The 24,209-nt window shown below is 38.6% G+C and overlaps 1 protein-coding gene across 1 annotated transcript in view; it reads right to left on the bottom strand.

Annotated features, from left to right (window-relative positions):
- Nucleotides 1-24,209, bottom strand: part of USP43 (ubiquitin specific peptidase 43) — a 2,684,284-nt gene that overhangs the window by 1,690,146 nt on the left and 969,929 nt on the right. Inside the window, exon 3 of the mRNA XM_044068791.1 lies at nt 11,036-11,136. Within this exon, the coding sequence (XP_043924726.1) occupies nt 11,036-11,136 (101 nt within the window). The remainder of the gene's footprint in view (nt 1-11,035; nt 11,137-24,209) is intronic.

Genomic DNA, 24,209 nt, shown 5'->3' with positions numbered 1-24,209 from the left:
CTTAGCTTCTTTGTTAGCCAACCAGTAGTCCTCCTTAGCCTGGTCAGTCTTTTCTATCTCCCACTTCTTCCTGGACTTCTTTTTTTTTGATGACTTCCTGGACTTCTGCAATCCACCACCAGCTTTCCTTATATACCTTATTTCCATACCTGGCTCAGCCTTATATCTTTTCTGTAGTCCTAACACATGCTGATTTTAGAAACTGCCATTCTTGTTCAACTCCACCTATTTCCTCTTCTTCTTGAGGTGCTAGAGCCCTGAGTAATTCCTTGAACTGTTGTACTTTCTCTCCTGTCAACTTCTAGGTCTTCAGCCTGGTCTCTGTTGACCTTAGAGCCTTCTCTGACCACTGCTTGCAGATTGCGGAAACTGGTGGTTTATGCTCTGGGATGGCTGTTTCACGGAGGATTACTTTGCAATCATGGATTCTACCTCAGTCCCTTTTCCTTACTACGAGGAAGTCTACCTGAGTTGCATGTTGGTTACTCTTGTATGTGATCTTGTGACTGTCTCTCTTTCAGAACCATGTGTTGGCTACCATCAGCCAATATGTGCATTCAAGTCACCCATTATCAACACCAATTCATGTATTATCTAGGAGGTCCTGCATCTGCTGTCTGAATGCACTCTTTTCCCCACTATCACGACCCTGCTGTGGGGCATAGGCTGAGATTATGAAGACTGCCCAATCATTACACTGCAGTCTGATTGCCATGACTCTGTCATTAATTCTGATTAATCCCTCACTGCCTTCTGAAGCTTTTCTCTCAGCACAATTCCTACACTATTTTTAGCTCTCCTGAGTAGTACAGTCTGGATTCCAAACCTGCTGCACTGCCCTTCCATCTTGTCTCTTGGATACATAGGATGTCCAGCCTCCTCCATATCATCATGTCATCCACTTCATGCTGCACCCTGTCAGTGAACCAACATTAAGCATAGCAGTTCTCAGTTCATGTTTGGCAGGTTGGTTGGTTTTACATCCAGCTTTCGCTCAACAGAACTATCTCAGGTAACCAAGGCTGGGCAACTAGACACCGGCTTGCCAGTAGCTTATTGACCCAGGGCTGTAGGGCTTTTTGGCAGGCACACACTGGCTAATAGGGGCACATATACGCCTTCCACTGTTAGCAAGGGTCCCTGGCATAGGTCAGAGTAGGCTGGCTACTCAACCCTGCCACAGCATGCAGTCTGTGATCCATGTAGATGCCCAAAGTGGTTGGTCTTGTACAACTCTTCCCCCTATAGGGCACCATGTAGTGTCTGTGCTGCTGCCCACAGCTCCATTCATTGGTGAGTTTGAGATGGAAACACTCAGCATGTATTTTGGACATGGGAGAAAACCCCACAGAGACACAGGAAGAACATACAAACTCCTTACAGGCATTGGTCATCGGTCAGCATCGAACCTTGTACCTTGTGCATGGGAGGCAAGGACCTTAGCCATTATGCCAACTGGTCTCTGAAGCCTTGTCAGACAAAACAGATTTCGCCCAATGAAGTGGGTAACCAAGATGTTGTTTGTGAGAGTCTCTTTGAGAGCGGGCAGTCTCAACCAAGCCATTCAGCACTCGGGTATCTCTCAGCCTGTGGCTCTTGTCAGAGAATCTACATTGTCAAATTTGGATTAGGCTGCATGGAACTCACCTTAGAAGCTGTAGCTTCCTCAAAGTCCCCCTTAAGCACAGACTCAGAGAGGTCCACAGGCTTTTCCAATGCTTGACCTACCGAATAAAGGTGAAACTTGGACAAGTGAGATGAGTAGCTGAGCACTCTAAGCCCTAGTATAGCAGAAGAGTATAGTCCCTAATCACACCTTTCAAAAGCTTTAGTCTAATTGTCAGGCATCATGATGGTATAATGCTGGGATATCTGGGATACATGCTGGACCAAAGAGACCACAGAAATCAACCCACTCAGACTGGAACTACAGCACAGATATATTCCTTTCAGGTCCTAAATGGGCTTTAATGTATATTTAATATATAATGTGTATATTCAGAATTCTATGCATACTTTTTCATTTTACATAACACAAACTACATCAAACTAAATTCCAGGTGCAAAATAATAATGCAGTTCAAATACATATTCCTTTAAATATATTTTAACAGTCCAAATGTAATTCCCCATCTCTCGTGCAACAACAAATTCTTTATTCTTCTCATAATAATTTTATGATTGCATATTTTATTATGCAGCATTTCCTTACATCTGTTATTCCAAATTAACCCCACAGTACTTACTAATATTCTTTCCATCATATCCTTTCTTCTTCTTTCTTTAAACCCTGCAACTTATCATAATAAAATATATATCTTGAAACCATGCAAACTGGTATTTTTTAAGCCTTTCAATACTTGCTTATACCATCATGATCCAGTAATACATGTTCAAAACATTCCTGTCTTGCATATTTACATAATTGTTCAGTTATCTGCTTGCATTTATTTACCCCTTGAATGGTAATTTTGAAATATTAGTTTAAATAGAAAATCTGCTATTTCATTCTGTTTTATTTCGGCTTTTCCCGGTTAGGAGTCGTCACAGCAGATCATCTGTCCTCTCATGATTGGCAGAGAAGTTTTATGGTGTTGAGTTGCCAGCCTGGTGCACAACCTTCCACAGAAGGCACACACATGCATGGGCCAATTTAGAGTGTCCAATCCACCTACAGCATGTCTTTGGAAGGAAACCAGAGCAAACCCACACGACCACAGGGAGGACATGCAGACTCCACGCAGAAGGCCCCCAAGCTGAGAATTGAACCGAAGAACCTCTTGCTGTGAGGTGGCAACGCTAACCACTGCACCACCGTGGCTGCCCCAAAACTCTGCTATTTCATTAACCTTTTTAAATCTAACCTGTCTATTCTTTGCTGCCCTTTTAATACCCATACTTTTATTTTTGCACTCAAAGCTTCACATAGTAATTTCTAGTCATAATTTCATTACAGCATACTTTTATACTTTCATTTATACGCTATACTATAATGTGAGAACTTTCTATTTTTCATCATACTTTTTAAGCTACACATTTTCATATAACCTTCTCCTTTTCCCTGTGCTCTCTGCCATCCAAAATCTGTTGCATTTCTCACATATCATCTTTACTACTGCATGCTCATCCTACTTTGAATCTAAATATAAAGGGAAGCAGTCAGGATGCTTTCAGGTGGCCTGTATAAATTCCTAAATGACTGGCAAGAAAGGGACATGATGCATGGCTATTGTCTCTTCTCCCCTAGATATGCTGCTGGACATTTCAGAAGGGATGGCACAAGGGCTCAAGGTCACTCCAAGTTCCTCATATGCCTACCAACTTCCTTAAATAATTTAAGTGACAGGCTCATCTGACAAGAGGAGGCAAAGGGAGAATGGGACTTAGTATCCTTGTTTGTCTCAGATTCAGTTACTTTTGGTTCCTCTGAGTCGTTTGTAACACTTAGAAAAGTTATAAGCATGCACTCATGCATGACCATCAAAATTAACAATAGTATAACTGTCAAGTTAATTCTTTTCTTAGTGAATACTTTAACCCAACATGTTTGTTGACAGGCAAAGACATTAAGTACAGTTAAAAGGAATATTCATCAGTATACAAGTGACTGATAGATACTTTCCAGAGAACTGCTTATGGGCAGCGTGCTACATCGGTGGAGAGCACAGCCCAAGGGTGACTCCTTTGCCAGATGAAAATAGAATATTTTTGACACTGGTTATAATGTCACCTGGCATTCTATAGTGTCACATGGGAGATACTGTTTGAGTACATCAGATTATGGTTTCCACTATCCCAGAGAAACCACTGAATTTTATAGTTATAGTGTAAAGTACATCACCATCAACATGATGTTCTTTTGCTCCCAAACCAAATGTGCTGGGTGTACAACCCCCTCTCCACTGTGATGTAGAGAACTTGCATCAGGAAAGTGAGGTAGATGTGTGGCAGTGTGGCAACCCAGTGCATTCTTAGTGTCAGTGCTTGTGTCCTGCATGTTCTCTGGCTGCTTATGTGGCAACAGTGGCACAGCCACAGTGTGTAGACAAACAACGGTGAGGCAGCTATGATGTCAATACCAGCACTGGTCCACAATGAGGTCACAGTGCTCAGAATGATACTCACAAATTAAACATCCAAATTTATAGCATCTTAACCCACAGATAAGACTACTATAACTATCGCGACCAATACCGTTAACATTATTATGGAGAACCACCTCTATATATTGACAGCACGTTTTAACACTCGAAGCACTGTACTTGGATGTATACATAACAGGTTAACAACACAGTGCTCCCATTACCTTGAGAAAACTGCCAACACAGCACACATGGTCCACCTCACTCACTCCAATGTGCACAAGCTTCCCCATCATAATGACATTTCTGGCCAAAGATTATAATTAGTCATGCAGCATTCAATACATATACTACAGTATGCAAACTGTGCCTCTAATATGCAAACTGTGCCTTTATATATCTATCTATCTAATGCTGTGTCAGGAAGTTACCTCAGAATACCTGTGGACTGTATCAAATTCTGAAGTAGTCACATGAGATCTCAAAGCACTGCTTGATGTATAAATGAAAGCCTGCGTATTAAAGGATGATAACTCCACACTGAACTGAGTCAGGTAATACTCACTAATGGTATTGTTTTTAAATGGCTTTCTTCATAATAAGTATGGGTAACTATAAGCTTCTATGAAGTATATTCACAGAGGTTTACTACAAAAATTTCGATGCCGACAAAAAAAAATAGTCAATATCAAAATCAATGTCAAATTCTGGCATATCAAGTAGGTGAAAATGTCGAATCTGCTGAATGAATTCAGCAGATTCAACATTTTAACTGAATATCAAACATGAAGTCCGTATAGGAGTAAAGGTAAGTGTAAATCCTACACTGCAATTCATGCTTTTGCAGGGGAGCAAGCCACCCTGCACCCCCCTGTGGGAACTGCACCCCCCACACCCACTGCAAACTATATATTACAATTCTGAGATTGGACTACAGTGAGAAAAGGGATACATTTCCCAATCCACACTGTACCGCGATCTCTAGTCATGATATCAATTACATATCAGCGAATGCACAGTGACATTCACTGATATGGACTCTCATTCAGTTAACTTTCCGAAACACGGGAAATGGCCAACTGCTGTTTGGCATTCCTGTGTCCACTGAACGTACAGTCTAAATTTTGATAGTAAACCATTCACTGGCTAGGAACATCACCAGTATGCTATAGTTTTAAACAACATGGAGTGCATGGATAATATGTCTCATTAGCACTGATTCTTCTGTAATTCTATCACTTAGCAATATTGGTTGGTAGCACTAAATTCAAGTTAATACTATTGTACTCCAGTAAGTGAGCATTGCACTGATTCACTTATATAGGCTTTCATAAGTCTGCAGAAAGAGAAACATGTTTTTTTGCACCTCGGTAGTTTTGATACATTTCAACCATCAGATTTGTGGAGTACAACTCATCACAATAACTGACTCCCATTGTAGCTATGTGTCACTGATGCAGACTTTTGTTTGTTGTCTCTTAATGTATGAATACACTGTAGCACACATCCATATTTATACAAGGAAAAATGATAGTAAGCTGTGCAGTAATGTAGAATATCATCTACATTTTCTATTTTATTTTTAGATTACTCTTTTGCTAGGAAATAATATTACATATCTCAAACATGCATTTCAAAAATTGAAGCATAGTGAGTTTCATAATTCCAGGTAATAGCCATATTTATTGCTCCACACAGTTCCAGTGATTTTGTTTATGATGGGAAGGGCACATAGTGATGCAGCCTTACAACAACAAGTTCTCTGGTTCAGTTCCCATCTTTGGTGTTTTCTGTATAAAGCTTGCATGGCATCCTTGCATATGAGTGTTTTTTTTTTTTAATCTGGGTGCTCTGGCTTCTTCCCACTTGTAATGTGTAACATCCTACGTATAACTTCTCGTCAGTGTGAGTTGTTGGCTTTTAGGCATCCTACTTGGATTGCTGGTCTGCACTGGTAAAATACTTCTGTTTTTGTATGTAAATCTGCGGCATGAGACTTTCTCCTCATTTTGTTTTCCATTGCTGCTTGCCTGAAGCAGTAGTAAGAAATATTTTATTTAATCTGGTAAGAGTTTCAAGCAAGTGTTACTACTCTCTCCGAACGTTGAGTTTCACTAAGCAACTACACTTGGCATGACTGCAAACACCCCTGTTACTTTCAAGGGTTTATATTAGAACTGCTATCTTGCTCAGCACTTCCTGTTTATTAAACGAAAGATCTCCTGAAATAAACTCCAACTTATTCAGTTTTGTCACTTTGATGCTTATAACTATCAGGTAAAAATCCATTGAGAAGTGATTAAATTCTTGCCTGCTTGTTAGACCGTTCTTGTGTACTTGTGTGAGATGAGTGAGGAGCTATGTTTGGATGCCAATGTTATGGCAGTAAAAAGAGAAGGAGAAAAAATTGTTCTTACCGTAAATTGTTATGTTCCGACTGCTACAAAGAAAACCAGAGCAAATTGTTTTTACTGTGAACTGTTACCCGCTCCACTCCTACTGCTGTGTTTATGTATGTATGTATATATATATATATATATCTATCTATATCTATCTATCTATCTATATATATATATATATATATATATATATATATGTGTGTGTGTGTGTGTGTGTGTGTATATATATATAGTGTGAACTGCTGTGAAGTGTTACCTGCTCCTACTGCTGTGTGTGTGTTTGTGTGTGTGTGTGTGTGTGTGTGTGTGTGTGTGTGTGTGTGTGTGTGTGTGTGTGTGTGTGTGTGTGTGTGTGTGTGTGTGGGTGTATATATGTATATATATATATATATATATATATATATATATATATATATATATATATATATATATATATATGTATATATAAAGAGAGTGTACATTGCTTTGTTACTGTGAACTGTTACCCATTCCTACTGCTGTGTATATATACAGAGAGAGAAAAAGAGAATTGTTTTGTTACTGTGAACTTTTGTCTGATCTTGCTGCTACCAGAAGAGAAAGATTGTTGCTTATTTTGACCTGGCTAGAGGACTGTGAAGAGTGCACCTCCATTTACTCACCACCCATCCTGAAAGTTCTGCCTGAGGTAGATAATCTCATCCTCTTTAAGTCTGATAAAACCTCTTCTGATGTAGAAAAGAATATTTAAAAAATACTGTCCTAAACAGACTACAGGTGCCTAGTAACACAGTAATTGTCAGTCCTAAGAAAATCAGTTTGTTGGTAATTGTTACCTCTCAAAGACTGATATAATTTAAAATAAATTATCTACATAAACAGCTCAGTCAAAATGGTCAAGCAAATACAAATGGTTAGATCCAGCATTTTCACTGAAGTCTCACATGAGTGGGTGTACTATAAAAACATAACAATTTATAACACAACTCATATCTCTTACTTTTATATTACTACATCTTGTTTTCTCCCCCACTGGGTCACAAACTCGAATCCACAAAATTGCATGACATACTCAGATCCCACAATTCAGAAACTCTAAAAATTAAAAAGCCCTTCCATCAGAGAACATTATGCATAAAACTCTTTAGAAAATGTATCCCTGCTGCTTAGGACTTGTTATCACAACAAATAAGGACTGAAGATACCAGACCCACAATTGATGGTCATTAGAGGTAACTGACCTACTGTGTAATATGAATGCTAAGCCCCTAACTGGAATCAATAATTATAAGTGTAAGGGTCTCCAAATTGTTATTCAGAATTCAGTTTTTGCTCCACTTTGCTTGTTTTACAACTGTCTGTCTTGTCTTGTTGTTCATTTTGTAACATTTATGATACTCCTTATTAAATGCCATTTTTGTTGCAACTTGACATTTGCGTATAATCTATGTTCAATTAGTGCAATACTGTTGTCTACTGTCAACAAGGTTGATTCATTTACAATGTATGAAACCTGTCCCTGAGGCCTGAGTCATGGCTGAAAAGTGTTTGATTGGCCCACTAAACTGACAAACAAACAAAACAAATAAATAAATAATGAATTTGAAACGCTAGTACAGGGTCTGGCAGATTTGACTAAAACAGTTGAATTAATTGTTTTACAAAGATGAAAGAACTACAGGGGCAATGCCTTTATGACACGACATTAAAATTTAGTACATCTACATTTACTGCTCTAAATAAAAACTAAGTTTTAAATGTCAAGGTTCATATGACAAGTCTGAGCAATGCAATGCTGTGTATTTTTTTTTATTAAAATAGAACTGGAACCAGAGGCAGACAGACAAACAGCATTACAATTTTATATGTGGTGCTTTTACAGATGTTATCAAGTCTGCTGCTTTTAAACAGAGGAAAAGAAATTACACTGTTTCCATTTAAGGTCTGATTTCTTTCACTGGCAAATATTTTGGATGGGGAGATTTGTTTGTAAAAGCATTAACATAGGAATTACTCCAAAAGTGACAGAACATCAAAATTTCCAATGTACGCAAACACTTAAGTACGCAAACACTTAAGCAAAATACAGTCTCATGAAGCATGAAACCATTGGCAAGAAGCGATGTAAAAAACGTGTTACAGCCAAATAATGCATATTCATTTTGTTTCTGATGAATCCTGTTACAACCAATGTCTGCACATTGTGATTCCTTTCTTACTCAAAAGCTGTGAAAGCCAGTTTAGACTCTGTATAAATACACAAACCATCAGTTCAGCAATAAAGAGAGAAAATTCAACAAACTAAAAATGTCAAATTATAGAATCGTGGCATTGCTACTTTTGTAAGGAATATACTGCTTTAGACAGTCAATATCCAAGCTTTGTTCCTGACCAAGTTAAAATGCTGAAATAAATGGAATACAAATTAAAACAAAGAATATTCAGTTTCTGGGAAAACCTTAATAGGAATCTTTACTGTAGACACAGATTTAAAATAGTATGGTTTTCTTAATTATTTATATACCATAGCAACCTGCGGTCAAATTTGCAAAATCATCCATGTAGGATATTCATAAATAAGCCTAACAAAGACCTTAAATGATACATGTAGTGTCAAAGATATCAGCACAACGTATCTCTTTATTCTAATGTTGTTTTCCACCATTATTCAATGTTTAAAGTTTTGACATATTATAATGCAATAAATCTTAAGCAAGAGAGTATGAAATTAAACTACTTAGAAAAGTTTGTGCCTTTTGTTAGAGCCAGCCTTTCATGCGTAATACTGATAAAATATTTTCTGTATGCAGCTTCATTTGGCAACTGCTTTTTTTTCCCTGATATGAAACATATACTGATCAACAATAACATTTTTTATGCTAATTTGTATTCCTTTAGCAGTATTTTGATTTGTCATTGCATTTTACAGTTACGGCTGCTTTATAACATTGAGTTGTTCCTGCATTTTTCTATAACCTCTTTTTACAATAGAGCCCCTTCTCACATTATATCTGTCACTTTATTTCATTGTCAGATCCTTGTGAATATTGTATCTTAGCATTCAAACAATAACTGGTCAGCTATAACAAGAAACTCAACCCTTCTATTACTCATTATGTGGCACAAAATTCTCAGTATGAAGCACTGATCTATGGTAGTCAATAAACTGATACAATGGACTCTCATTTACTCTCATACATCACGGAGTAATCGTTAGTTGCACAAAAATCATTTAACATCAAGAAGAAAGAGCCTGTTCTGCATTTAAAGTCAGAAACCAAGTACAGTTAGAAGTATAAATAGCAAATGTTCCTTTTGGAACAAATATCTCACCTTATTCAGAGACAAAGCCAAATGCCACTGTTGTAAGCTATGTACTTCACAGTCAAATAAGCAACCCGATTCTAGGTTGGCTAATGTATCTAACACCAAGTCTTCACAATATTAGTGTAAACTATACTGTCAGCAAAGAAAGTACTGTATTATAGTCCATGTGTTTCTACTGATGTAACATCATATCCTATGTAATGATTCCTAGTACATATTCATTTAAATCCTATGAATTGTAAACTGTAATATGTTTTACTGGCTGTTATATCTGTAATACCTTTAAGCTTATGTTAAACATTGTCTCTCTGTAATGCTTTGTGGAGCTTTTCTCCCCGGGCCTCCACTGAAAATGGGTCTCTGACCCAGTGGACTTTCCCGGTCAACAAATGCTAATAATAAATATATAAATCTCAGTAAGCAATGTGTTATTTTCATCAATTTTCTTATTAAAATAATGTTACTATTGCCTTTCCATATAATACATATTAAGTAGAATCAGTCTATTCGTTACTTCATATACATGGCTGCTGAAGAGTAATATAAGATAGAACTACTGTCTTTTACAGAGGTTTATGCCAGATTATCAAGTTTTCGGAAACTCGAACTTCATATGGTTGAGACCAAATGTTCGATTTTCCTAAAACATGAAGCATTTGTTTGGAGATCATGGTACATTGGGGATTGGGGAATTTACCCTTTTCCCCACTGCAGTGCAATCTTGGAGTTGGTGTATATAATTTGCAGGGTGTGTGGGAGGTGCAGCACCCAACAGATTGGGGGTGGAGGAGACAAAAACACAGATTTTGGTTGTTTTGTTTCATTCAAGTGTTTAGAAAGCTGAACACATGGTCTTGACCATATCATGTTTGAGTTTCCAAAAACTCAATAATCTGACATAACTCCCTTTTACACTAATAAATTAATACTATAACAAGTTTTTATATTTACTTTTGATGTGCGAAACATGTAACTATGATATTAGACTGACTACATTGCAACATGTTCTGTAATAATGCTTTTGTTACCTATGGCTTGCTTTATGGTTAAAAAAGGTGTCTTAACAGTCCACTCATGTTTATTAAATGAATAAAGAAACAATTAAACATACTTAACACATTGCCACGTGCAGTGGTTATGATAAGGATTTATAGATAATATAATTCTTACTGAACAAAGAAGGAACTATAACAGGTTCCAGAAGCAGATATAATAACTGCATGCACATAATTAAGTAGTCAGACTTACTTGTACTGTGCCTGGAAGTGTGCCTGTACAAAACTGTGGCTCCCAGTCTGCGAGGGTGGACTAGAGGAAAGAGCAGCTCCAGGACTTTCTCCTACTGGTGGCTGGAGATGCAAAAACAAAAGATGAAATCAGATGTCTAAGACTATAAGAATTGTCTGTCCACTTTCAAAGAAACACATAACAACAAATACTCAAGACACATTTGTTACATAATCAGAAAGTGTAAGGAAGAAGTCACTCTATTTGTTAGATTAAATTTGTTCCTGGAGTTGGGTGACCCTTTATTGAGTTTTTTTAAGAAATATTAATAATTTGGTGTAACTTACAATAGCTGGTGTTTAAATTAAAAAAAAAAGTTGAATTAATATTTTCTACACCCAAAAAGGGACACTGTTTTTTAAAAAATACTCAAAGAACAGTAAATGTCTTTAATAACCTCTCAGAAGTACTGTATGGAGTAAAAAGAAACAGCAGACCACAGTCATTAATGGGGCTACAGATATCTACATATGAACTTGAATCTCATCAGGTCTTACATATGATGACACTGTAAGCAAGTCACAATTTCCATTCTCTCGCATGCTCTTCTTTTAGTAACTCTGCTTTTTTAACTAAATAATATGTGACTCGCTATGATTAACTCTATTCGCTGCCAACAAGTTTATGGGTAAGTACTAAGCTAGCTGCCCTTGTAGATCATTTTAAGCCTAACCAATATCTCTTAAAGGTGAGAATCAAACCCTGTATCTTGTATTTGTGAGGTAAACATGTTAACCATTATGCCAATTCCCAAACCTGGGTTTGATTACCATGTTCTTGGGCTCTCCTCAGAATGTGTCACATGCCTTTGGTGAGCTTGCCTAGACAACAAATGAATTCATACATATATGCATACATACATACATACTTAAATAAATAAATAAAATAAATATGGACTGCCATAGTCTTTGAGAATGATGAATAAGTCATAAGGAAATCACTGTAGTTAGTAAAGGTCACATGAAGTTTGTAGTGATGCAGTGAAATTGAAAAATGAGAAAAAATGATTTTTCTGTCTATATATATATATATATAATTTTATGTAGGAGGCATCACTTGTCAGCTGTTCATATAGCTGACAGCTGTTTTTTTACAGCATGTAGACAACAAAACAGTTCTTTAACAGTTGTGTGAGATCACTATAACAGCAGGGTTGGGGAATATGCCCTTTCCCCAGTATTGTGCAATCTCAGAGTTAAAATATTTAACTAACAGTTGCATGGGGTGGGGGTGCATTCTCCTATACAAGGTGATTCAGGGAAGCTTGCCACATGCAAAACATTTTGTTTTATTTGCATGCTCCGAGGTTATGTTTTCAGAGTATACGCTGTTTATCGTCAATTTTTTGGTGGTGGTGGGTATTTTTCATTGATGTTAAGGACATTGACATTCTGCAGTTTAAACATTTCCCAGTACACCCATTTTATAGACACACACACACACACACACACACACACACACACACACACACACACATATGAATGTATTTTTATTTATATCTTTTTTATACAGACTATGAAATGATTATTTATAACCTGTATAAAAAGATAAAAAGGAAGAAACATGGTAAGCAAATGTAAAACAATAAAATAATTCCACAGAACTAGAAAAAAAAATTGTTTTAAACTTTTCAGACAGACCTAAATTATTTCACGTTAGTACTGCAAAATCTTTCAAACAATATTTGCTTAAGGCGTTTTGATATTTCACTGATCTGATGATTATAAAGAATCCTACTTATGACAATGATTTACAGTGGAGAAAAATGATGATAATCCATAGTGGCCATGTTGTCCCAATTGTTCCCAGTAATAAGAAATCAGGCCAGACTTGTGGTGTTATTAGCTGGAGGGCAGACATTACCATGTTAGAAATAAACTTTAAAAAGATAATATGACTTAAAGGCATACAGTTTCATTTACTTCTGCTTGCAGTTGATACATTTATTTTCTTGCTAAAATTTAACTGTGATTTCAGGATAAAAGGAAAGAACGTACCAATTCTATTGTCAAGGAAAGTGAAGTAACGTAAATGTGTTTACATGTCTTCAGAAAGTATTACCATTATAGCAATCATTTGAACCATTACTGCAATAATTTAGAACACTCACTGAAGCTGCAAAATAGAAATATAATCTTTGTATCTGCAGTAGATGAAGGAATGAGATTTTTGATTTCTGTTTATGTTCGGTAGAGGATGGTTTTCTGTCTGATAGATGACAATATTATTTTCAGTTATCTGAAAAATAAAGAATGATTGTTTAATATTGAAATTAGATAGCTCCCAAAATGTTGAATGGGTAGCCAGACATAAAGTATGACATGATGCTGGATTTTTACATGTCTGGCTGGCAGTGCTGCTGTTCTGTGAATAGAAGTAGTCCAGAAACTCAGACCTTTACATTTCCGTCTGAGCAGAGAAGAGGGATAAAGCACACTGGGCAACACATAATGAAAAATGTATAATCAGTGTGTCGCTTGAGGCTGAGAGCCAAAAAGGAATTAAAATAATACATACTAGAGGTATAAGGAAAAGTCTAAAAAAAAGAAAAGTGGATGTCAAATGTCAACTATTGTTTTAAAGCTTGTCAAGAACTTATCCTTGAAATTGCAGAAAGAACACATGCAGAAAGGAAACAATATGTCTGTCTTTCCAGATAAGTTGATAAGTATGAGGGGCTATCTGACAGAGCAGGTGGTTTCATTTCACTGGCAGAGTTGTATGACTGAAAGGTTGGAAAGTTGAATTTTCCTCAAGTGATACACATAGAAATGTGTGTGCAGCAGGATAATGGTATGCTTTTATAAAGTGGCATGTGGTATTCAGGGGTACTTTATAATGGTATGCTTCAAAAAGTGCACATGGTATTCAGGGGTGCTTTATTCTATTTCTTAATGATGAAAGCTCAGTGAGAAGGATTACATGATGACAAGCTGGCAGGGTAAAATCTTATGGTGCTCGATTTCTGTTCATTGGTGGAAAATGCTGGCACCGTTATTTTAAATGTGTTTCCACTTGTAATTTTGCATAGATGGATGTTAATGGTAGAGTTGAAAGAAGTGCATCATGCTTCTCTGCTTGCAGCAGCACACAATCACTTACATAGCCGATTCTGAAGTGAATAAATGTGAATCTCAGAAAAGAAATAAGAAAAAGACAGGCTAGCTCAAGCACATGTCTGGAATTGCTATGCATTGCAGATGTAGATGTGCCCACTGTTCTGACGGAATGAGTGATGGGGCTCATGGACAACATTTTGCTTCTCTAGAGGTACTAGTTTTTAATTCAGTTTGATCCACCTAAAGACAGAGATACTTTCAATTCAAAACCTGATAAAATTCTTTAAAACACATGAGGCATGCTATGGTTTTGACTAGACTCATAGTGTATGTTGACACAATGCCAGAATTTAAGATAGTCTCCAATACATGAGACAACAGCATATTAGATTCTGTCATAAATAATGGTAAATTGTGTGCAAACAGGCCAGGCGTTGTTCATGATAAGGTGAAACAACATTGTTATATCTAAATGCATTTCTCATACTGAGTTACACGAAAGACACATGTAACAAGGCAAACTGAAAGTGAGGAAAAGGATATACTTGTTTATCACCACTTTTCATTTCAACATAAAAAGGCACAATTTACACATTGAGTGAAGACAGTGTAGCATCTCATTTAATAGTTTTCTACAGATATAGAACAAATAGTGCTGTTTTTTTTTTTGGGGGGGGGGGGGGTCAAATTCTCTCTACAACCACTGATCCTGCATCACTTAATAGTTCATTCAGCCACCTCACCTTGGGATCCTATGATATCTGGTGAGGAAATCATCTGCTTGAGAATACAGCAATTGCCCAATGATGAGTAGGAGAGTATATGTTCCTGCCACTCAGAAATGATGTGAAAGTATAGCGCATTGCTTACAAAATTGGGTCATCCTGGGTGCATAGTTCTGCACAATCAACATCACCTATATGCACTCCTTGGTGGGCAAATATATCCCTGAGACCTTACCGAGGGAGGTATAATTTATAAACATTCCACTATATGGAGCTGCTACAGGGCTATTCTGCCAAGTCCTTCTAAATGGGATGGTTGAACTGGAGATTGCTACTCACACTCATACTATCGCTGCTGGTTCCTCCAGCATCCAGGCTGATAAGCTAACTTGAGACGTGTAGTGGAGTCAGGTCAGAACCTCCATGCTACAGTGCTAGCTAATGGTAACTTACCTGAAATAGGCGGTAAGGTGATTGCTGATGTAATCTAACAACAATCTGCATTAAAGGAATTTATAATGGCCAGTCTACAAAAAGTTTGGTCCTGTAGCTTGCTGGCTAAGTACATTCTGCAGTCAGCAAAAAGAAAAGCTACAGGTCCGAACTGCAGGAACAAACTATGGGAAGCTGAGTATATGTCAAACAATAAAATAGCAAGAGTGCTATAAATTTGTACTGAAAGGGGAAATCTCCAGTACATAGTACATAACAGGATGTAGAAAGGCATAAATGGACACGTACCTTGGATATTGGTTTAGGAATTTATTCTAGTATGTCATCTAGTATAAAACTGAAATTAGGAATGTGAGAGAAATGAATTGTTCAGAGTTTTAATTTTAAACAGGAAGAGCTTAGAGGTTATGCTTGCTGGTGGTGAGTGATTTGTAGTGGCACATAGCTGACAGCATACCTCTTAAGTATACCTCATTACGAGGAATCTACCTCATTGGGGTCTTAAAAAAGCTCATGTCCCTCGAAGTTCCGCATTGAATGGGTTTGTCACACATTTAGTGTTAGCACTTTTTTTACTGATATCCATGGTAAATAGAAATACATCGCATTCATTCATTAAAATGCCTTTTTTGTAAGTAAAACCAACAATTTTTAACCTTGCTATGACCTTCCTTGTTGAAGTTGTTAGTAGGTCATTGGTCTGTGTTCCACATTTTTCCCATTTGCTCCACATTAGGAGTGCTGCTGTTACTCATTTTGGAGTTGGAAGGATGAGAGCTATGACTGAGAGCAATGGTTGTCAGACTGAGAAAGAACTGTAGAGAGAACTGTGTCTGTGGCCTTGGAGAGTGTGTGTGTGTGTGTGTGTGTGTGTGTGTGTGTGTGTGTGTGTGTGTCCGTCTGTGTGCGTGTGCATATATGCATGCATTTGTGTACGTGCATTACAAATATTATATAAAAAATATCTCATTGCGTCTATTGTAATCACCATTCTAGCCTCATAGCTCTGTGGTGAAACTAAGGAGAACTGAAGAACAGGACTTAAAAGACTACCCATAGCTTCACTGCTTAATATGCCAAGCCAGCAGGAAAAAACCTAAGTGCAAATCATTCAGGAAGACAACTCAGAACTGAGCCCTCATTAATAATAAATGAGCTCCACAAAGCAACAAGATGTGTCATCACAGTCCTCACATACTCAGTGTGCCTTTGTTCACAATAAGCTGACAATGCAGTAATGTCACACTGCGGTGGGCCGGGGGTGTTACTGCATAACTAACAGCACACCCATGTGGTGGAGGGGTGTCATTGCAGAACTAACAGCACACCCATGTAAGGATAGTTCTTATAGAATATTGTACATAATAAAGGACTTTACTAGTCTGCATGAAGGTGCAGCCTCACAGCACTTACACAGACATCTAAATGTGTATATTTTCTGTGCACAGTATGCACAAACCTTAGTGCTTCCAAAGAAAAAAATGGAATGTGATGCTCCATCAGAACCGTGACTTAGCACTGCGCTAATCTTTTTCCAAGCTGTGCGTTTTACCTGAGTGCAGAACACACATAAAGCATATGCATTAAGCAGCACATTATTAACACTTATCAGCATTCTGTATTCTGAATGAGTGATATCCTTGGTCTTACCTGAGCTCACCTGCAACAACTAAATACATGCTTTTGTGAATCCCATCCGATATTTACATAATGCCAACACAGTTTAACAGTCTATTATTTGCTAAATATTGAATCTTGTGATTAAAAATCACGTCTTTGGAAGTTTTCTTGTCTGGACACCAGCAATAGAATGACAAACAATGTTCTATAAGCACTTAGTTATTGTTTTCACTGGTGAAGTTGGGAAGATGTCAATAACATAGAGTGTCCTTACTTAATGCATTTAAAAGTATATTTTAATGTGAGGTTAGGGGGTTAGAATGAATTCTATATATGAAGGCAAATTATTGGTACTTGTCATAAAGACAAGAGCTGTCTTTTCTGGAAAAAGAAGAACACCTTCATAGTGTGTAAGACTTCACCTTCAACACAGAAGAATGGCTGCACCGAGGCAGAGAGTTTACAGTTTTATGAAGAATTAATTCTCACTTGATAGTTCCCTAGTAAGTGCATAAATTTCAAAAAGTAGACCCTGACTGTTGTGCTCTGCATGCTGATGTTGTGGAAACATATAAAATACGATAATTAGTAAGCAGATTTGGCTTCTTCAACAACTAACCTCAAAGATGTTAATGGATTTATATATTTAAAGGAACATAATTTATGGCTGGTTTATAAGCACTAAAATCAAGATGTGAAGAGCTACTCTGGTTACTTTACCACATACACCAGAGAATAAAAAGGGACTAGCAGTGGTACGTTTCTGTCCATTACGTACATTTTTATTGCGCTAACGACTCCTATGGACTCATGTAATATACATAACACTTTAGTTTGTGGAGCTGTTCTTAAGCAAAAAGGCAACTATTTTGCTTTTTTAACAAATGACAGAAGGGAGAAGCCAAGATGTGCTTCCTGATGAACAATATCATCCACAAGGGTTCATGTTTTGGAGTAGTAAACAGCATACAATACCATTTAACATTTAGAGTATAAATTAACATGGTAATGCTATAAATAAATTACAGAATGATGATGAAATCTTAGTAGCATCTTGAATATAATGAATTCATATTTAATGTCATATACATGCATAATATAATTTATATCAATAAAGCCTGATGTAAAAAAATACAGTACAGTATATAACTGACTCATTAATAAAAACAAAAAAAATCACATTTGCAGGTTAGCTAATAGGTTCATTGGTTCGTAGGTTCATACTAGGCTATCTGCCCTGGGGCAATTATAAGCCTAGCCCGATTCTGTATGGCTTACGCCACCCCTTGATTTGAGTATACTGTGCCCTTTTTAAGGTTTAGTTTACTGTGCCTCTGTCTAATAGTGACACGGGAGTAATCCCTGGGACAAACCTATGATCCCCCATCCACCTATCGAGATTCTTCTTGAAGAGATTCAGTGAGGTGCTCTGCCTCACATGAACTGGAATTCTATTCCAGAGTGAAGGGAGCCTCTGGGTTATGAACCTGTCCCTCCAGCAAGTTCTATTTATTTCTGTGCTGAGGTTCAAGTCCCTCGAGCGTGTGGCTCTAAGGGATTTAGATTTACTGAGGTGGAGCATGTCCATCAATTCTGGATTTGACATAGCTTTGTATGTCAGGCATAGATCGCCTCGAAGTAGGCGGTATGCAACTGAGTAGAGCTGGAGTTTTTTAACCGAGCAGCATACGGCATCTGTTTGAGACCCTTGATCCTCTTGGTGAGATACTTTTGGGGTCTTTCTAATTGCTGCAGGTGTCGGGTAAGGTACATCCCAAAAGGGGCATTGTATTCTATGATGGACCTGATGAGGGATGAATAAAGGGGCACGATTACCTCTCTTGATCTAGATGTGAAACCCTTTGTGATGAGGTGGGCTATGTAGAAGGTCTTTCTAACCACTTTGGCAACGTGGTTTTCAAAGGAGAGATTGCTATCAACTTGGGTCCCCAGGTCCCTAATAACTTTCTCTGTACTTAATGGGTTTCCGCCTAATTGGTAATTTTTGGGCAAATTGTTTTTGCCAAAGGGTATGACTATACATTTTTTGGCATTTAGTTTTAAACCATGGCGCTGGCACCAGTTATCTGTCTCTGTGAGACCTTTTTGAAGGATGTTTGTGTCAGCTGGAGAGTCAATTATGGCACCCAGTTTGCAGTCGTCTGCGAACTTGGTGAGCCACAGTCCACCCACGTTTGCCTGTACCTTGGAAAAGTATATACCAAACAAGAGTGGTCCCAGAACAAAACCCTGTGGGATGCCACTTGTGACCAGTTTCGAGTCTGACATGGCTCCAGCAACTCTCACTCTGTGGGTTCTGTCTTTGAGTCAGTTTGCGACCCATCTTGTGACATAGGGGTTTATATTTAAGCTGGATAGCTTATCTATGATGCCCGAGTGGGGTATTGTGTCAAATGCCTTTGCAAGGTCCAGATAGGCTGTGTGGACTACCTTCCCTTCATCTATGGCTTTGGTGACTGTTTCAAAGAAGTCAACCAGGTTCAAAAGGCAGGATCTGCCCTTGACAAAGCCGTACTGGGTAGGATCTAGTGTCTGTAGGTCCCCAATGTCTTTGTTTATGAGCTCCATGATGATCCTCTCCATAGCCTTGAAGACTAAGCTAGTCAGGCTTATGGGCGATAGTTCCCAGGGTCCGTAAAGGCTCCACCTTTGTGGAGTGGGACCACTGTTGCTGTACGCCATTCTGTGGGCACATATCCTGTAGTGAGGCTGAGATTGTATAGCTGCTTTATTTGAGGGATTAGTTCCTCTTGGAGTTCATGTAGGACACAACCTGAGATGCCATCTGGTCCCATGGAAGCAGTGTTTTTTGCTTTGGAGAGGGCAGCCTTCACCTGAGCATCAGAGATGTTTGGGAGGCAACCCTCTGCTGGGATAGATACTTGCTCTTTTGGGGAGGAGGGGGTTGAGAAGTTTGCACTGAATCTGTCTGCCAGGATATTGGCGATGTCTGTGGGTTCAGTGTATTTTTTGTCATTTAGAATCAACTCAGAACAAGTCTGGGAGTTGCATCCCAGGTTCCTAACATAACTGAAAAAAGCCTTATGATTGTCTTTGGTGTCCTGTGCAATTTTTCTCTCAAAGCTGGCCTTGGAGGATTTTATGAGGGATCGTAATTTTTTGCTAGTACTGATCAGAGATGCCTTCCCTATTGGGGATTTTGCTCTATCATGTGGTAGCTTCCTCCTTCTGTTGTACAGTTTATTTATGGCAGGGGTCCACCAGACTGGACGCCTGCCTTTGGATGATTGGGTCTTGGTTTTGTTTGAGATAACATGATCCATGCATTCCTGGAGATGTCCGTAGAATGCGTTTATATAGGATTCTGCAGTTTGGGCCGTAGTTTCCACTGGCCCTTGGGCCTTTAAGGATTCCACTTCGGTTTTGAGAAGTGAGAAGTTCGCTTTCGAGAAGTTTTTCACTGTGGTTTTCTGGGCTGGGGGTGGGGTCGGGATGTGGACATCCAGTGAAATTAATTTATGGTCTGATCTTACCAATGAGGGATATACTTCTGGTGTGGAGCATAGAGTTCCCATGTTGGTAATGATCAGGTCTAGTATGTTGTCCCATCTTGTGGGAGTGGTGACTAGTTGTTCCATAGCATTTGAGTTTATAATTTCCAGGAACCTTTGGGCTAAGGTGCTGGGGCTTGAGTAGTGCTCCCAGTCAATGTTTGGGTAGTTGAAGTCGCCCAATATAATGGTGTTCGGAGAGATCTTCATGTTCTCCAATGTTTTCAGGAAAGCTGAGTGGGATTCCTGACTTTGAGAGGGTGGTCTATAGGATGCTATAAACTGAAAAGCTGTCTTGCCCACTGTTAGTTGCACATGGATGGTCTCCGATACTTCGTGCAATGCCACTAACGTGGAGGTGTGGATATCCTTGATAAATTTGGAAACTCCCCCTCCTTTTGTGGTTCAGTCCGGGTTTTGGGGCCGAAAGGCATGATATGAGGTATAGCCTAGTAGTGCTGGGGTGCTCTCTGGAGCCTTGAACCAGGTTTCTGTCACTGCACAGATATCGATGTTCTCCATACTGAGGAGAGCTTCGAGTGCGTGCATCTTGAGGTTAAGACTTCTGGCGTTAAGCAGCATTACCCTTAGTTTCTTGTTCCTTGTGCTGTCTATGGGGGTGGATTTGACTTTTGAGCCTTGCCTAAAAAAGGCACTATGGGGGTGGCAAGAGCCTTTGCCAATATCCAAAAGCCCAGTGGTGACAGGTGCAAGCCATCCCTAGCGAAGCAACGTGGCTTGTCGAGCATGTCATCCCAGGCTGACAGACACTGGATCCCCTTTGAATGACACCAAAATGTTAGCCAATTGTTAAAATCGATCATTTTGTCTTTGTTCTGTGGCATCATTCTAGGTGAGGGTAAGATGCTGCTCAAGGTCAGGGTCATACCGGCCTGGGCTACATGATCAGAGAGCTCCTCTATGTCTCTTTTCATGTAGTCCAGGGAGGTACATCTCGGGTCATTCACACCAGCATGTACAATGACTGAGTCATATTTGTATTTGCTTTGGAGTGACCTGAGTGCTTGCATTATGTGGCGGATCCTAGCACCCGACAGGCAGCTCACCATGACCTTCTCTTTATTCAGTCTGGTGAGCGGGACGTCAGTGTGTCTGACAATAGAGTCACCTATTACAAGAGTATCAGGTGTGTTATTCAGCCTTGAGGGCTGTGGCTGCTTGGCACACTGACTTTGTGGGCTATGTGTTGTGCGTGTTTTGTTTTGAGGTATCGTTTGCTTGGATGTCTGCTTTGGAGGTCTCTGTTGCTTAGGTAGATTTTTATTTAGAGCCTCCGAGTATGTTTTTGTATATTTATGTGTTTGGTTCGCTGATGTGGTGAGACTATGTGATACTGGAATTGTGTTGTGTGAGGTTACCTTCTCCTCCTGACTGGTTACACCAGTTTTGAGATGAGAGAGCTCAGCCTCCAATTTGGCTAAATAGTTGCATCTCTCACATATATTTGAACCTGTTTGGAGGAGGAGAGGGTTGTCCGTGTACATGAGACAGTTGTAACATTGCCTCAAAATTCCCAGATTCACCAGCTGGACTGGAGAGGAAACCATTGACTGACCTTTGGACATGCTAGAGTAATATAGGGAAACTGAATTTAAGATGGACCAATAGAGGACAGGGTAATCGTAGAGAGTATAAGAGTAAGTAGTGCTTATGGTTTAATAGTGCTAACTTGTAGAATTACTTAAATGGACCAGTGAAGGGCCTTAGAATGAGAATATGGTGTTTAAATTGAGAGATAGAGCAGTTCTAAGAGAAAAAGTGAAGAGCAGACTTTGTGGAGCCAGGAATAGTTTAAACCCAATATGTATTTTCTATGCAAAGTGACTCAACACTGTTCTAAAGTCTGCCTTTTGGGGGGGGGGGGGTGTGTGTGTATGTGTGTGTGTGTGTGTGTGTGTGTGTGTAGCCTGTGTCAAACTGGTAACTTACCCAGAAATGATTCCTTGCTTTATACCAGCTTCTTGCCAGGATAGATACTAGGTATCCATGATATCATCTAAATAAGATAAAGCTGGTACTGCAAAATTACTGAGCAAATCAATGAACTGCAGCATTACATTATATACTGTCTGATATACAACCAATTAAATATTTTATACATTTTTATATAGTAGATGTTTTGCCAGTTTCAAACACTATGGTGAGAAGTGGGGAAGGTAGGAAAGCTCCAACTGAACCCTTTTTGTATATTAGAGGGTGTGCTGTTGGAGACACATATGAGCTTTACAGGTATGAAACAGGAAGCCATATCAGGTTAACGTGATCTGTATTTTTGGTCTGGGCCATAGAAGATTGGTGTCTGCTTATCAATACCCGACAGGGATATCCAGGAAGGAGCACACAACTCCTTTGGCTGGAAGGAGATGTCTTTAGCACAGTATTGCTGGTATCCAGCAAAGAAAATCTGAATGAAGGTTCTTGTACCTCTGGAGTTTGCCTGGCATGTGTATGCAGCTGTTCATTTTCTTCTTTACCTGTGGGACCCTCACGACTTGTACTGAAGGTGGTAAAGGAAAATACCTCTGAAACTTGGGCATAAAGGGGCAACTTTAATTCATTCTTTGTCTGGATTGTGCTGCACCTGAATGAAGCTATCATAGGTTCATAGGTTAGTTTATAGCTTAGTAGTAGGCTAACTGCCCTTGAGGGCCACTTTAAGCCTGGTGAATTACCCCATATGAGAATTAAACCCTGCACCTTGTGTCTGTAAGGTAAACACCGTAACCATTACTATTTTCCACAATGTTTAAAGACTGTCTTTTATTTTAGTTTTCTTTTTCTACCTGCTTTCATCTTATTTTGCCAAGAAGAACATGTTTTCTTAATCTTATATGTAAATAAACCAATGTTGAGTCTTGAAATCCAAATAATTAAGAATGTTTCTCTGACTGTTAATAAACAGTCATAACATTGAATGCAGAATAGGGGAATTTTGTACATGGATTATATAACCCAAGTAGAAATACAACCTGCTGTAAGCAAACTACTACTTCAACCAATTTTACTGTGATATAACATATGAGATGATATGATCACTGGGTAGTATTCTTCCCATTTCAAAGGGTTCTGGAAAATAGGGTTTGGGGACCAGATGTATTTACAGAAATACACAGCTCTAATAAAGACAAAGCAGTGGAATTTTCTAGAAACATCAAATGGCAGCAAGGGCTAGGTCTGGGCACTAGATAAATCTGAATCTTGAGTCTGACCAAAAGGCTCCAGCGGGTAAAACTTGCAGATGGGTTCAGTACTGAGCTGGACAAGAAAGGGCTTGCAGTTAAGGATACTCTGCCTAAAATACCAGAACGAAAATTCTGAGAAGTCAGTGTAAAAAACTAATGAGGATGGGCCCATTATTAAGAGAGAGTAGAAACAGATGCAAAAATTTAAAAGTTAGCGGCTGACCCCTGTGATGAACAGGCAGAAAGTGCCTTAAAACAAAACAAAAAAAAAAAAAAAAAAGAGAGGCGGATACAGTTAGATTGTAATGCAAGAATAAGTACAAATAGCAATCAGCTAGAGAAAGAAAGCTTACTCATAACCTGATGGATGCGAATTAGTTTCATCAGCTGACCTTTCTCGAAGAAATGCTAGGTGAAGGAGATTGTACAATAACTTAATATTAACATTCAAAAACATGCTTGCTGATAGGACAATCCAATCAGAGTGTTTATTGTACATTCATAGTCTCTTACAGAACAGAGTTCGATAGAGTGCTACAGGG

The sequence above is a fragment of the Protopterus annectens genome, chromosome 4.part0, assembly GCF_019279795.1.
Source record: "Protopterus annectens isolate FY-2018-M chromosome 4.part0, PAN1.0, whole genome shotgun sequence".
NCBI lineage: Eukaryota > Metazoa > Chordata > Ceratodontiformes > Protopteridae > Protopterus > Protopterus annectens.
Note: the sequence above shows the minus strand (reverse complement) of the source record. Positions and strands in the feature narration are given on the sequence as shown.